Raw genomic sequence first — 17,370 nt, 5'->3', positions numbered from 1 at the left:
CATATATTTAATTGAAAAAAAAAATGTATACAATATTTAAGTAAAAATGTATGCATAAATAAATAAACCAGACTCCAAGTGAACAATCGTGACTTTTTTTAAGGGTGAAGCTCAAAACATACATTGTGTGCTAAAATCATCCTCACAAGCACACATATTGCATTCAAAACTGTTTAGCGTTTATCAAATACTCTTCCAACATCTTTCAGTGAAGTTTGCCAGAAACCTACTTATGTGCCCTCTTTCTTTTCTCTTTTCGGTCTCTTAAAACCTACAGGAGAGTGTTTTTGTGCCAGTTAAACGGAGCCGGTCCCCAGCTCCAGATAAAGCCATATTGTCCCTGTGCATAAATTGCAGGCAGTTTAAAGGGCAGATTGTTGTGTTGCCATCCCTGTGCGCCACGTTTGCTGCCACTGCAGTTTGGCTCTGAAACGCTGACTCAACACCAAAACCATACAAATGCAAATGAAGCATTCAGAGAGAATTTCCCCATAACGAGGCTGTAATGAGGCCTGCACACGCAATTAAATTCCCTGAGAACGCATGCCGTGCCACAATAACATATTACGGCAAAGACAATGTTGCACTCGCACACACACACACGCACAGAAAAAAACACACACGTTATTCCCTGAGCTCCTTAAATCTCTTGTCATGTCTGTAATGGACAAGATCATAACCCTCATTTCTCTTTAAAGTGAATAATTACAGGCTGAAGCTAATTAAATTAGTCAGGCTCAGCCACACTGCTTACATGGTCAGAGAGAGTTTAACCGCGGTGTGTGTGTGTGTGTCACAGCGTGAGTGTGTTTGCAGAAGTGCACCGTGGGAGGTTGTTTATAAGAGAGAGAGAAAGAGAGAGATGAGGCTCTAAATTGTTTGTCTCTCTTGTCTAATGAAAATTCAGCAAAAGTGAATCGATAAACTGTGATTTAGGAGATCTATGTGGAAACTATGGCATTCTTAAGTTTGGGTCCGATACAGTAACACACACACACACACACACACACACACACACGGTTGTAAAATAACACACATCCACCATTATACACAATTTTGCTGTTCCAAAACCTAGTAAGCTATGAAATATCCATCCATCAAGCAGCATATAACTTTGAACAAATATTAATAATAAAATAATAATAAATAAGTTAAAATCAAAGAAAACTTTAAAAAGTAGCATATCAAATAAAAAGTTAGTTCCCACTTTATATTAAGAGTCCCTATACCATGTTGTAACCCGCTGTCGGTGAGTGTAGTCTGTTCATGTCATGCCAAGTCTTCCTCTATTTGGATTATGTTTGGATTTTATGGTAAATAAACTGCACTTATGTTCTCATACGCTCGCCTCCAGTGAACTCTTTACATTTATATACACACTGGTGGTTAAAAGCATGACATAATTAAGGCTTTTTATTTATTTGGAAGATGAAAAATACTATAAAAACAATATTATGAAATATTACACTTAAAATAGTTTCCTATTTAGGATATTTTAAACTGTAATTTATTCCTGTGATCAAAGCTGACTCTTCAGCATCCCTTCAGAAATCATTCTAATGCTGCTTAATTATTATCAGTTAAAGAACAGAATTGATTTGAAATAGAAGTACTTTGTAATGAGAGTAAATATCTTTACTGTCACTTAAATCAATTTAATGCGACCTTGAAGAAAAATATTAATTTATATTTTTTTAATCTTACCCAAGACTGAATGCTATCACATTTCTCACAAAAATATTGTGCAGCACAACTGTTTTCAACATTGATAATAATGAGAAATGTTTCTTGAGCAGTAAATCAGCATATTAGAATGATTTCTGAAGATCATGTGACACTGAAGACTGCAGTAATGATGCTGAAAATACAGCTGCAGATCACAGAAATAAATTATATTTTACTATATACTGTATTTGCATAGAGGACAGAATACGTCGTACACATCTAGTTACTATGTAAGTACACAGGTATTAGGGACACAATATAAAGTGAGACCAAAAAATAAACATATTTATTTTTTCCTGGCTGGTCTAGTTAATTTTAGAGTACAAAAAGAAAATGACAGTGTTATTGAAGTGATATACTATTATAGTTTTTATTAATATTTTGTATAAGATTTTATTTTATATTTTCTGTTTTCACTTTCATTTTAGTTAAACATTTAGTAATTTTTTGTGTTTTTGTAATTTAAATTTTTTTTTTTATATGTCTGTTGTTTAGTATAGTATTCGTTGTTATTAATTAGTTTTAGTTTATTTATTTTTAGTCATTTTAGTACTTTAAACAAAAAATGACAAACGACTGCGCTGCCAAGTTCAGCTCCAACCACATCATCAAGTTTGCTGATGACACAACAGTGGTAGGTCTCATCAGCAACAACGATGAAACGCACTACAGAGAGGAAGTGGCACAGCAGGCTGAATGGTGTGGCACTAACAATCTGTCCCTCACTGTGGGGAAGACAAAGGAGGTTGTGATGGACTTCAGGAGAAACTCCGTTGACCACCCCCCACTGACCATCGACAGCTCGACTGTGGAGAGAGTCAGCAGCACTAAATTCCTGGGGGTGCACATCACAGAGGATCTCACCTGGACCACCAACACCATGTCACTCTCCAAAAAGGCACAACAGCGCCTACACTTTCTCCGCCGGCTGAAAAGAGCAAGTCTCCCTCCACCCATCCTCACCACATTCTACAGAGGCACCATTGAGAGTGTGCTGACCAGCTGCATCACTGTCTGGTAAGGGAACTGCAGTACTGCTGACCGCAAGACCCTCCAGCGGACAGTGAACACAGCTGCAAAGATCATCGGTGTCCCTCTCCCCTCCATCCTGGATATTTTCCTTACACGATGCTCCAGCAAAACCAACAGCATCCTGAAGGACTCCACCCATCCCTCCCACAGTCTCTTCCAGCTCCTACCATCAGGAAGACGGTACCGGAGCATCAAAGCCCGCTCCGCCAGACTGCTCAACAGCTTTTTCCCCCAGGCTGTGAGAGCCCTGAACTCAACCCCCCCCCAACCTTACCACACCAAAGAAAAATCTGTATGGAACTTTTTTGTGCAATTCGAAGTATGCTACACACAGGTCAGTGGGCCTGTACAAACCACCTGTAGTAACACACTCTCCTCTATGTGCACTAAACCCTTTACACACACTGCTGCGTGTACACAATCCCACAAAAGACTCAGCAATATATGTATATTTACATGTGTCACGGCCGTCTCAGAGCCGTGACAAATAAGGGAGGCAACGAGAACGCAATATGAATCAACCAATGTTTATTTACATAAATAAAGATTACAAATCATAATAAAAATAAAAATAAATTAACGCAAGTTAATAATCACAATCCAACGTAACCAACAGGCCTGTAGAGCATAAATCCCAAACTAAACTAATGCATAAAGCCAACAAATAATCACAACAGAACAACCCAACATAACGAAAAACCAAAGAGGGTCACAGAGAGCGGCTGGAGAGAGGTCCAAAAAACTCTTTTAAAACTTCTTTGCAGGTGTTTCCCATGATAATTACCCCCAAAGTCCCGCCCCACAGCCGGCTAAAGCAGAACAGACCCAGGAGCACATCACACACCCCCCCTTAAAAAAAAGGGGCGGCTTTTAAACACTAAAGTCAGCATCCACAACAATCCCATAACCAGGACTGCTGTAGAATACTGAAGTGTACCCCCACTCAGGATTACCACCCAAAAAAAAAAAATCCCCAACAAAAAAACCCCACTAACTAAACTGGGATGTACACCTACTAAACACAAATAAAACATAACTATACACACAACCCTCCAATACATATACTCCCAAATAACAACGATGTCAGCATCTTCCAGAATCCACTCATCTCCTCCCCCCATAATACTCCTCAACCTCGACGCCTAGGAAAAGAGATAAGATGGAGAGAGAAAACTAGAAAAGGAAAAGCAAAAAACATTGCAATAACACGCATTATACTCGTGATAGAGCATCCGCAATCACATTGTCGGTACCCTTAATATGTCTTATATCCAGATGATACCCTTGTAGAAAGATACACCATCTCATGAGTCGCTGGTTTGGGTTCTGTAAAGCATGTAGAAATGTTAGAGGATTATGGTATAAACCACCAACGGCCCTCCACCTGAACCCACATAAACCTCAAAATGATTCAGTGCCCAGACCAAAGCTAGGGCCTCTTTCTCAATAACTGAACAGTTAAGTTGATAAGAATTAAACTTTCTAGAGAAATAACTGACCACACAATCAACCTCATCTTCTGAGGTCTGCAATAAAACAGCTCCCGCTCCCACATTGCTAGCGTCAACCTGTAATTTGAAAGCTTTATTCAGACTTGGTGCAACTAACACTGGGCACACCGTGAGGAGAGATTTAACATCCTCAAATGCTCTCTGACACACCGAGGTCCACTCAAATTTGATTTTCTCTCTTAGAAGGTTGGTAAGAGGAGCTGCCACAGTAGAAAAATTCTGACAGAATCCCCTATAAAAACCAACCATCCCAAGAACCTCATTAATTCCTTTTTTGGAGTAGGAATAGGAAATTTATCAATTGCGGTCACTTTAGCTCGAACAGGACGTACATGACCTTGACCCACTACTTTTCCAAGGTAAGTTACGGTGGCCTTAGCAAACTCACATTTACTCAAATTTACCGTAAGGTTAGCTGCAGTAAGACAATCAAACAAAGCTCTAATCCGACATTTATGTTCCAACCAAGTGTCACTATAGACAACTACATCATCTAAGTAAACTGCACAACCCTCCAAACCTGCAATAACTCTATTCATTAACTGTTGGAATGTAGCTGGGGCATTTCTTAAGCCAAAACTCATAACCTTATAGGAAAATAGGCCTGACGGAATGACAAATGCAGAGATCTCTTGAGCTCTAGATGTTAACAGCACCTGCCAATAACCCTTCAGCAAATCAAATTTGCTAACATAGGTGGCAGACCCAAATTGATCAATGCAATCCTCAATTCGAGGCAAAGGGTAAGAGTCAGGTTTAGTTAATGCGTTTACCTTCTTATAGTCTGTACAAAATCGATGAGAGCCATCAGCTTTTTTTACCAGAATACACGGAGACGCCCAACTTGAAAAAGAAGGCTCAGCCAAACCATTTTCCAGCAAATATGCAATCTCAGTTTCCAACTGTCGATTTTTCTCTAAAGGAACGCGATAGTAATGCTGACAAACAGGTTTAGCGTCCCCCACATCAATATCATGTTCAATTAGAGTCGTTTGTGTAGGAGTATCAGGAAAAAGAAACACATAGTAATTTATTAGAACAGACATATCCAACCGTTGAACATCAGAAAGATGCTTCAACATCACCCCTAAATTCCTAAGGGCTTCAGTATTGGCTAAACAACCTTGTGTAACTGATTCACCAGGATCCAGCCCATCAGAAACAGACATCGCAGGAACACCTTCTAAAGATGTTCCTCCTCCTGTGCTAGCCAAAAGCACAGGTTTCACTCGGGTTTCTTCTGGATTCTCAACAGTTAAAACAGAATTAGAATTTTCCACAAAATCACATACAAAATAGGGTTTTAAAAGATTCACATGACAAACACGTGTCTTCTTCCTCCTCTCATGAGTTTCAATCAAATAATTCAAATCTGAAATCTGACGTAACACCGTATAAGGACCCACAAATTTTGCCTGAAAAGGAGAACCCAAAACCGGCACTAAAGCAAGAACCTGATCACCAGGCTGAAAAAACCCCTAACCCCCACTCAGAGCCGCGACAAAAAAGAGGGAGGTAACGAGAACGCAATATGAATCAACCAATGTTTATTTACATAAATAAAGATTACTGTCACGAATTCAGCCTCTATGGCTCCCTCCACTCACCACCAGAGGGCACCGTCACCTGAGTACTAACCATCACTAGACTTAATTTCCCACATGCCCCGTACCTGTGGCTGATTTCACTCACAGGTGTTTCCCATTGACTCTCAACTACTTAAACTGTTCTCCCAGTTTCCTCATTGCGAAGTCTTGTCTTGCCATGCAAACATTTCCGAGCGTTTATTCCGTGTGACGAAAAACCAAAGAGGGTCACAGTCCAAAAAACTCTTTTAAAACGTCTTTGCAGGTGTTTCCCATGATAATTACCCCCAAAGTCCCGCCCCACAGCCGGCTAAAGCAGAACGGGCCCAGGAGCACGTCACACATGCTCATTCACTACAAATCATCCTGTACTGTTCCCAACCAGCTGCTTGACTCAAAATGTTTCTCTTTGCACATGTACAGTATTTATGTGAAGCATTCGTATAGTTTGTATTTTTTATCCTTTATTCTTTTAGTTTGTATAGGGTAAATATTTATATATAGTATACTTATAGTTAAATCTGTCAGTAGGTTAGTTGTGTATAGGTTTAAAGTGTTTTTTACTTCATTGTTGTACGTCTGTATTTATGTAGCACCGTGGTCCTGCGAGGCACGACATTTCGTTCCACTGTATGCCCCCACATGTAGCGGAATGACAATAAAGCTCAACTTGAACTTGAATTTGAACTTGTTAGCTAAAAATACAAAATCGTATGTATTATCAAATTTAAATACTTCATATTTTACTATATTTTTATTTCATTAATTTAATTCACAAAAATGTTTGTTGATGGTCTTACTTTTAGCTAATAACCCTGGACAATGACTCTTCCTTTTCATGGTTGTTTGAGTGGCGCGTCTAACTGCATGTGTGGCTGTCAGTCATTTATTAGGGCCCTTAAGAAGGTGTTCGATAGTGAGTAGAGAGCTAATCAGCTCAGTGGGTTTCAGAACGATGCTATTTACCGAGATCAGTGAGGTGAGCTGATCAAAAGAGTGTGAGAACGGCAGGATTAGTTACAGAAATCATGCTTTGTAGCTTTTCTTAAAGGAGTCATTCACACAGGACCAAACTAGTGCAGATGGCACACACACAAACACTCATTCTCTCAGTCCATATGGTGTGGTCATGCATGCATCTGTCTGCTGGTCTCTATTGATGTTTGTGTAAAAACAATAGAGCTTGATTGGTTATTCATGGCGGTTCATCATAATCGTTAGCAGAAGTGCTCAGCAGAGCGGATGTTAAATTAATATCAAACACAGCGTTTCAAAAACTGACCCTCTATTGCGGCTTTAGCACAAGCATCTGTGAAGGATTTCTTCACTTCAAGAGGTTTTTCCGGGATTTTTGTTTCCTTCAGACAAATTTCTCTTTTTCAAAAGCTTTACATTTATTTATTTGGAAGATGCTTTTATTCAAAGTGACTTGCAGTGCATTAAAAAGTTTACATTTTAATCAGCATGTGTGTTTCCCGGGACTCAAACCTACGAACTTGTCATATGCAAATCAACTACATGAATGAAATACCCAACTAATTTATAACTGCAAAAATGTGCTGCATATGACAATTCTAGGCACATACTTTCACTGGAAATGTGGTATTACATTGGAATATTTTGTTTGTTTGTGTTTCTATTCCTCAAAGAATACTAAAACATAAAATAAATTGTGCTTTCCACAAAAATATGAAACAGCACAACCGTTTTCAACATCGATAATAATAAGAAATGTTTCTTAAGCTGCAAACAAGCATAAGGGTTATTATCCTTAAAGGTGGGGTATGTAATTTTTCGGGGTCGAGTACCAAAACAAACTTGTAGCCAATCAGCAGTAAGGGGCGTGTCTACTCGTGATATGAAGGAGAGAGCGTTCAGTAAACAGCGAGCTGAGCAACAGAAAGATAGAGATGGCGGATAAAAAACAAAAGAGGAAAACGTCTGCGGAACGATAAGGCAAGAAGTAGGACCTGTGTAAATATCGGATCAGCTTTCCAGCGCTGGAGAGAACTCAAGGAGCGGAAGGCCTGTGATCGGACGCCGAGGTTGCTTTGTTTCTTCTCGAGAGGTGAGTAACACCGTGTCTACACCGGACGCGGCGCACAGCTAAAGCCTGCCTACACTAGACGCGTGTATTTCAGGCGAGAATGTAGTAGTTTAAAACTCAAATCTGCGGTTTATTTATAAAAACAGCACCTATTTGAAAATATGCTTTGCCGATTTCGGAGACGTGAGCTCCAGGCGATCGTTTCATTGTAATGTATGTACGTTCCCTGAACTACATTTCTGCGGCTATTAATATGTTTAAATGAAAATGAAAAGAGGCAGTGGTATTTGATATATTTCGTCTGTAAATACAGTGAGGAAGATTGCAGCAGCCGAGGCGAACTGACTGACGTTATCAAGTACGCTGCTTTTTGCAGAATTACTGGACTTACGTCGTTCCTCCACGGGAGTTCACACTCCCGAGTCTAACTTGTGAAGTCCGAACTACCGAGCATGCAAGTCCAAAATTTGCATACTTGGTATTGAGAAACGCGCGTAGACCTAACGTTACGTCAGCAGACTATTTGCCTAATCTTCTCGATACTTTGGACTGCGATGGAAACGCAGACAGCAACAGGTCTGGGGGGAAAAAAAGTTCCTAGGACATATTGTTCCAGGTAATTTCAGTGGAAAAGCACCTTATGTTTCACAGAACTAATCGTTGCCTGGGTTGCGTAGGCTACGTATATGTGGGGTGGATCTATAAAAATAGGGGCCAGACCCTTTTGGGGTATAGGGGCATGTCTGTTGTGGTGATTTCAAATATCAACATTGGCTTACCCTGCCTTTAACTAAAATATATATATATTTTATTACTTGAAATAACATAAAATTAATGAACTGAAATAAAATAAAATAAAAATATATTATTTCAATTAGTTGCCAAGACATTTAGTTTTACGTTGAAGTAAAATCACTAAATGAAAATTAAAACTATATATAAAAACTATTCACATTTAAAAAAATAAAATGAAAAAAAAAAAAAAAAGAAATTACAAACATTTTAACTAAAATGAAAATGAAAACAGAAAATCTAAAATAAAATCTAATTCAAAATATTCAATATTTAATATTATCACAATGACATGGCTATGAGCCAGCTAAGACGTAACTGAACTCCGAAGCTTGGTAAACTTTTCATGTTCAAAATTAAAATTAGTCTCTGACTGACTAATTGCTATTTAAAACTCCTCATGAGTGTCTGCATGTATAATTCAGTTTAGAAAGTTTGGAAGAATGTTTAGCATCGAAGGTATGAAAATGATCGCTGCGAGACTCTGGCAGAGTGAACGAAGCTTGCTAGATCCAGCTATTATAAGTGTCTTTGGACTTGTCTCTTCCACTTAATTTGACACTTTAGAAAGCTAATAAAGTGAGAAGTTGCAGTTTAGGGTTAGTGATATCTTTATGTTATCTTATTTACAAAGGATTTGAACTAATTTATGTTTTTTTACTTATTTTTCATTTTTTATTTGTTTCCATAAACATATCTGGCAACACTGTATCGCCGGCACTTAAACTCAAAAAAGCTCATGGACAAGTTATTGCTGACAGGATACCACGTTTGATAAGTCAAACGCCAAAAATATCATGATATTATCCATCAGAAATGTTATCAAAAACTCCCAAAAACAGTAGCATTTAACACTAGTGCACAGATCTATATCACAAGGTTACAGAAAGAAATTAAATATGCAAACAATAGCCACTAAATCTGTTATTTTATTCAGTATAGTTAAATTGGTAACAATTTACAATAAGGTGTCATTTGTTAACATTAGTTAATGTATTACCTAACATGAACAAACAACGAACAATTTATTACACTATTTATTCGTCTTTGTTAACATTAGCTAATAAAAAATACAGTTGTTCATTGTTAGTTCACAGTGCATTCGCTAATGTTAACAAACACAACTTGAGATTTTAATAATGCATTAGTAAATGCTGAAATTAACATTAACTAAGATTAATAAATGCCGTGAAAGTATTGTTCATTCTTAGTTCATGTTGACTAATGTTTTTAACTAATGAACCTTATTGTAAAGTGTTACCGTTAAATTTTCAAAAAGTCATGCTAAAAACATTCATAAGAGCGCTAAACAAAGTTATGCTAAACAAAGTCAAGCTAAACAAAGCTAAAGTTTAAGCTAAACAAAGTCATCATCTACATAGCAATGGTTATTAATGAAAACTATAACAGCAATATGTATTGTTGCATTAATAACAAACTGAGAAAATGATCCACCTGTAACCTAAAGTAAAGTATTAACAAATTGTGATGCAATATGATAGAATTTAACAATGCTCATGCTTACAGCCATGCTCAATTATACTAATATAACTCTGATCAGCAGTGTTGGGGGTAACACATTACAAATAACGCGAGTTACGTAATAATATTACTTTTTTCAAGTAACTAGTAACTAGTAAAGTAATGCATTACTTTTTAATTTACAAGAAAATATCTGAGTTACTTTTTCAAAAAAGTAATGGCAGTTATTTTTTTTCCCATTTATTGACTGACAGTGTGCTGTGAACATGCTGTTACTGTAGTTCTAGACTAAATGTGAATGTGCATTAATTCATCCCACTCACAAAAAACTGATTTAGTATTCATCAAAATGAATTAAACCAGTGAAGTGCAAACTCAGAATATGACACAAACCTGCAATAATTAAATATGTTAAATAACACAAATGTATCTAATCCCATTTTATTAACCAAATTTGCTGCTGACCTTTGATGATCCAGTTCAATCATACTAATAAGCAAAAATGACTTTAGATAAACTAACAATTGTGCTTCATTGTTTTTTTTTTATTGCTGAAGAGTGTTGAACCTTCATCTCCTGCGTTCTACTGTACAGATGTGAATTTCCTTTTCCTTCAGCCTGAGGTTTATTCATTACACTTTTTGATGTGAAAGGGCTTTTACATTTGCTAGAAGTAGAACTTCTTGTATTAAAAACAATCAAGCCCTGCTCATATTTAAAAAGTAACGCAAAAGTGACAACACATTACTTTCCATAAAAAGTAGCTAAGTAACGTAATTAGTTACTTTTTTAGGGAGTAACGCAATATTGTAATGCATAGTAACTTTCCCCAACACTGCTGATCAGCATATGATTTGATTTCTGCTGAAAATTCAGGTTTGCATCACAGGAATGAATAACATTCTTAAATAAATTAAATAGTTTCCATAATTAAACAGAAAGCAGTTCTAACAGATAATAATGTTTCACAGTATTACAGTTTTTACTGTATTTTTCATCAAATAAATGCAGCTTTTACACACGCACACATTGAATAAAAGTATGGAGAGACACATTGAAGAGACTGGAGCTGAAGTTGGCAGCACTGTTGCTGTATTGAGACAGGAGATTGTTTAGTGATATTAGCTCTGTACAGTCATTAAACAGATATAGTAAATGTGAATGACTCATCAGATGAAACATAAATACTGTGTGTCAATGACAGGATTCACAGCAGCAGCACACGCTCTACATCTGCTCATCTGAACATCATGGACACCTCCATTCACGGGGGTCCTAAAACCCTTTACAAGGGTCAACATGTTTACAATTCACACCTCATAAATACGCAATTCTCTCTGTCAATAGACTGCCAATAAACTAAATGAAACATTTTTTAACTTGCATTAAATTGTCTTAAAATGTCTTTCCATTAGACATGCAGATACCTTTGTTGCACAACAAATATTAAGTGAACCAGCTAAAAAAGTATTTGCATATAATGGTTGCAGCTAATAATGTAATGCGAGTCTTTCAAACATATTTGCACATGCTGAGGCTTGACTGAATAATCTGAAATGAGGTAAAAACATTGCACACAATGAATTATCACTATAGGTACAACGACAGAAACGGACCACTAAAATGATTTAGAAAGCTAATTCTTCTGCTCATTTGAGCTTTTTGATTTCCCTGATGATTCAGAAAAACATTTCTAAATCTAATTTGTTAGATTTGCATCCTTTTTAATGAATGCTGTGTGTGTGTGTGTGTGTGTGTGTATTTGCTATAATTTGAGTGCAAATTGCTCTCCGGTCTTCAGAAGTGAGCTAAATCTAAAGCCCTCAATCAGAGAAACCATTCATAAATGAAATACACACGTTTTGTCTTAGAATTTGGGTTGGTCTAATTATAATTATCTTTCTATAAAAACAATAGAAGTCTATGATATGTCTTCATTTAGCTATGTGTGTGTGTTTATGGCTCGCTGTATTGATTCATGTCTGAAGCAGAGACGAGGATCGATACACTGAGATGAAGATTCCAGCACTTGATTGAGTTTTTTTTTATGATTAATCTGGGTAGAGATACAGCATGTATAAAGCAGAAAGGATGGTTAGGAGAGCGAGATAGAGGTGAGACTGCAGGGTCAGGTGGATAAATGGATAAAAGCCACAGAGAAAATGTTTGTGAACAAGAAACACGCATTTTTGCTGAATCTCCTTACCTTGGTCTTGTGCTTTGTTGGGGTTCCAGGTTCTGAAGTAATCGTCCTACAGAAACACACAATGGCACACATTTAAAATCCTCAGACAGACACAAGTCAGGCTTCAATGCTACCGTCACGACCTTCAGAAAGAAGAAAATAGCTTTATGATTGAAGGACAGTTAAATGTTCACCCAGATCTATTTGATTATTTTGGTGTCTGCAATATTGCTTTGAAAAAAAAAAACACTACTATACTGTGATATTTCTTGACCAGTATATTCACAAAGTTGCAAAAGTTAAAAAGAAAAAAAATATATACTTTTTCCTGTAACTCAAGCAATGCAAAACAATAATAATTAAAAAATAAATTAAATTAAATATCTAACTATTTTGGTGTCTGCAAATTTATTTAGCGAAAAAAAAAAAAACGGACTCTCAGCAACTACTAAATTAAAATGACTTTTTCTGTAACAATAAAATAAAAAACAAAAAAATTGTAAAATAAAATAAGGTAAAGTGATAGATCATCCTAAAATGAAATTTCTGTCATCATTTACTTACCCTCAAACCTGTATGAATTTCTTCAGTTGAACACAAAAGATTTTTTGAAAAATGTTGGTAATCAAACAGTTGATGGTAGCCATTGACTTCCACAGTATGAAGAAACAAAATTCTCAAATTGAGTGTGAGTAAAAGATGACAGACTTTTGATTTTCTAGGTGAGCTATCCCTTTAAAAAAAAAAAAATTATTTGATTAATGTGGCGTCTGCAATGTTGCTTCCAAAAACAAGTTCTCAAAAATCTTCTTAACACTATTACTAGACAAAATTACTTTACCAGGAACTGTAGGACTTCGCATAAGTACAAGATAAAAAATGCTAAATTATATGCGTTACAGCAGCCTTTATCTGTATCTAAAGCATATTTTGTTTATTGTCTCTTTAGGTGCTGCACTGTGATAATGCACTAGGGCTGGGCGATATGGCTGAAAACTGTATCACGATATCAGTGTTTCATATCGGTCGATATCGATAATTATTGATATTTTTTTTAAGGTGGTACATCAAGTTCGTGGTATTACCAGTCTTGGCGGGGATGACGGTCTTGCATAATTTGCAGACGACATTTGGTCTGACTACGGTCAGACTTATAATATCCAAAAACTGCCATACTGGGAGCTGACTTTCTCTTTTATTTACAATTTCCCAGCTCGATGCGGCACTCATTTTCTGCTTATGAAGAGGAATCCAGCAGACCAGCCAATAGGGTCTGGCTGCAGACGTGCACTCTCAGCCGCGCGTGCGCACTTTTTTTTTTTTTTTTTTTTTTGCGCGTGCGCACTTAGACACGAGACAACGATATGGCGCAACCAAACATGATACTGTTACATGATTGGCTGTTAGCGTGTCACTCCCTACGTTGCTAGGTTACCAGAGAGCGAGTGCCTTTGTTAATGCAACCAAACTTGCTTCGCAGCCTTTGTTTTCTTCCGACGAAGAATAAAAAATATCGAACGTTTTATCGAACACATTTTTTATTGATATCGTTCACGTGTCTATCGCGATACATATCGTTATCGTTTTATCGCCCAGCCCTATAATGCACACAACCATTTGTCTTCTCATCCCTCTTAAACATTTGGGAATGTGACAGATCTAAGACATACATCAGCATACTGTACATCATTTCATAAAATCAATACTCATTGATTCCACCAATGAAAAAAAGTTAATGCATTTGGTAAACACTAAATGCAAAAAAGGTCACAATACACATAAAATAAAATAAAATAATAAAATAAAATAAAAAAATAAGGTCACAGTATAAAGTAAAAAATAAATAAATAATACAATACAATAAATAACAACGATATAATAAATAACATGACTGATTCCACTGTTAAAAAAATACAAAGTTAATAATAATAATAAACTTTACTGATTCTACCTATCAAGAAAATAATGTTGCTAATAATAAAATAAAATAAAACAAAACAATTGTATATAAATACTTAAATTTTTATAAATTGTATAAATTAATTTATATACATTGTTTATAATAAATAATTATAACACTTGACTGATAACTCTTATAAAAAAGTAAAATATAAATTGAATAATAAAATAAAATAATAATTACAAAAATAAATTAAATCGAATAAAATCACAGGTCCCTCATCACTCCTGACTGTTTTATGAAAGGGGGAAAAATGACAGCGAGTGTAAGATCTGATTTTCATCTCAGCGACAGACTCCAGGCAAATCTCACACAACATTAGCGACGGCTGCTGCATTATAAGGGCTTTTCAAATCCGATTGCTAACACAGTCCTGTCCCAAAGTGGGGCCTCTACGGGCTGGATAAACAAATCTTTGACATCAAACTCTCATTAGGGGCTCTTTAGCTTCGAGCAGATCGATGTTTCAGTGTAAAATATGTGGTTAATTTAAATAAAGAATGTAATTAAAAACAATAACTTATGCGAGAATATGTTACATCTGTTGGTAAGCTACAGAAGACATCTATCATTCAGGTGTAAACATCTATAAACTACAGCTCTCAGGCTTGAGCAAAAGCCAGGCTGTAATTCTGCTCAAAGTTTACGGTGGTCTCAGCAAAACTAGGCCAAATGTGTCTGTGGGCTTATGGCTCCAAATCAAAGGGGAATTGAGGGAAAAGTGAAACTCATTTTACCCTCAGAATGACAAAACCTGAGTCTGCAAATCTGCGTGATGAAGAAGCAGAAGCCAGCAGACCTTCTCAAACTCTCACAATCGAACGTCGCTGCTGTAACCTTTATCCACAGCAGCGAAACTTCTCTCTGTGGAAATTGTGACCTTTGCGAGTTGTCTTTGAATGAACGCTTCGGGTTCAATACAAATTAAAACAGTGTGTAAAAACGAGCAGAAATGTGTTTACAGTAATGAACATTCAGCATCAGGAATCACTGGTGCGCAATATCATCTTTAATATCGCAATTTTAATATCATTCACTTTGCAAAAAAAAAGCATTTTTGTCTCATTTTAATAGAAATTATATACTTTCTACATGGTATTGTTTGATAATGTGACACTGAAGTTCAATATAGATTAAGTTAATATTGTGAGTTAAATTTTAGACATAATATTGTTTGTTTTTGCTGTATTTTACCAATGAATATAGTTTCAAACAAAGTTTAGATACTGAATGAATAAGCATTTTTGAACAAATCAATGATTCATCCATAAAGAGTCACTTGTTTTGTTTCTGAATGAATCAGTCATTTGAACAAATCAGTTGAATAAATGACTCAATGACTCACTCATTAAATGTTTCTTGCCGCCAACTACTGTTGGTTTTATTTTCATATTCAGAGTATCATTTCATTTTGAAGGAATTATTTCATCTTTTAATATTAAAAATATTATGTATAAAACATTAATTTAGTAGGATTATCCATGCAATTGTAATTGCATTATTAGTGCTACTTTAGATCGTGCTTCTGTGTCACTTCTGCAGTGAAAAAAAAGGATTTTGTTGATACCTTTTTTTTTTTTTAAACTGAATTGTTTGAATTTGACATAAGAGATTATGCATATATCTAATATGGTTAGGAAAACATCTCGGTTACGTATGTAACCCTCGTTCCCTGAAGGAGGGAATGGAGACGTCACGTCGGTGACCGACGAATTGGGATCTCGCTTAGCGAGACCAATCCACTTTGAGTGTAACTAAACGAGCCAATGCACATTGGCATGCGATTATTGCATCCAGCTGCCGCTGATCACAGCGTGAGTATAAGTAGGCAGCAGGTGCAGCGCATATTCAGGTTTTCGCTGAGGAGCCGAGCCGGTGACCCGGCCGCTCAGCGGTGGTACAGAAGCTGTGGCGATGGGACATGACGTCTCTGTTCCCTCCTTCAGGGAACGAGGGTTACATACGTAATCGAGACGTTCCCTATCAGTCGGTCACTTCGAGTCACGTCGGTGACCGACGAATTGGGATCCCTACCAAAGGGTCACGGATACTGCCCCTTCCAGTGTCCTGTGGAAGCCTCCTGCGCCCCTATTTTTTGGCGCAGGTCAGTGCTTAGCACAGAAGACCAGTTAATGTTGCTATGGCACTACCCACTCAGTAAGACTGGATAACACTGAGAAAATGTACCCGTTCCACTTGGAACCGGACGCTGCGGAAGCCCACCCTTCCCGAAGGAGGTTCAGAAGCACTTACGCATATGAACAACCGTTTAGGTGCATATGGAAGATTAGAGGAGATTGTACCTCTTGGACAATGGCAGAACATCTGCCGGGGGAAACACGGGCTCTAAGTCTATACCGTGGACTTCACACATATGGGATCCAATTAGGTCTCACATATGGAAGCCCTCTACCAGTTCTCACGGATTCATCGAGTGAGGGCCTCTAAGGCTATACCGTGGAGTTCACACATATGGGATCCAATTAGGTCTCACATATGGAAGCGCTCCACCGGTTCTCACGGATTCATCGAGTGAGGGCCTGGCGTCAGACTCTCCGCCACGTCTGACGGCTGAGGAAATGGAGGAGCTCGACAGGGTCTACAGTACGGATTCTCTGGAGCAGTTTTAGCAAGCCGACCCAAAACCGGAGGCTCTCAGTGCTTCTACCCGTTTGAGGTGAGAACAGAGGAGGAACCCCGTTCCACACGAAGGCTATAGAACCTACCAAACGTGTTAGGGGTCGCCCAGCCCGCAGCTCTACAAATATCTGCCAGCGAGGCGCCACGAGCCAACGCCCAGGAAGATGCAACACTTCTAGTAGAGTGGGCTCTCAACCTGAACGGGCAGGACATACCCTGTGCCTGATAAGCCAGGGTGATGGCGTCCACTATCCAGTGGGCCATCCTCTGCTTGGAGACGGCATTCCCCTTCTGCCGGCCTCCGTGACAGACAAAGAGCTGGTCTGAGGTCCTGGAGCTTTGCGTCCTGTCAACGTAGCATCTCAATGCTCAGACGGGACAAAGCAAAGCAAGGGCTGGGTCTGCCTCCT

General features: G+C 37.6%; 1 protein-coding gene across 1 annotated transcript in view; it reads right to left on the bottom strand.

Annotated features, from left to right (window-relative positions):
* Positions 1-17,370, bottom strand: part of LOC306853522 (testican-1-like) — a 227,517-nt gene that overhangs the window by 101,165 nt on the left and 108,982 nt on the right. The window contains exon 3 of the mRNA XM_079391005.1: positions 12,382-12,427. Within this exon, the coding sequence (XP_079247131.1) occupies positions 12,382-12,427 (46 nt within the window). The remainder of the gene's footprint in view (positions 1-12,381; positions 12,428-17,370) is intronic.

The sequence above is a fragment of the Barbus barbus genome (assembly GCF_936440315.1).
Source record: "Barbus barbus genome assembly, chromosome: 33".
Classification (NCBI taxonomy): domain Eukaryota; kingdom Metazoa; phylum Chordata; class Actinopteri; order Cypriniformes; family Cyprinidae; genus Barbus; species Barbus barbus.
This window is presented reverse-complemented; position numbering and strand designations above follow the sequence as displayed.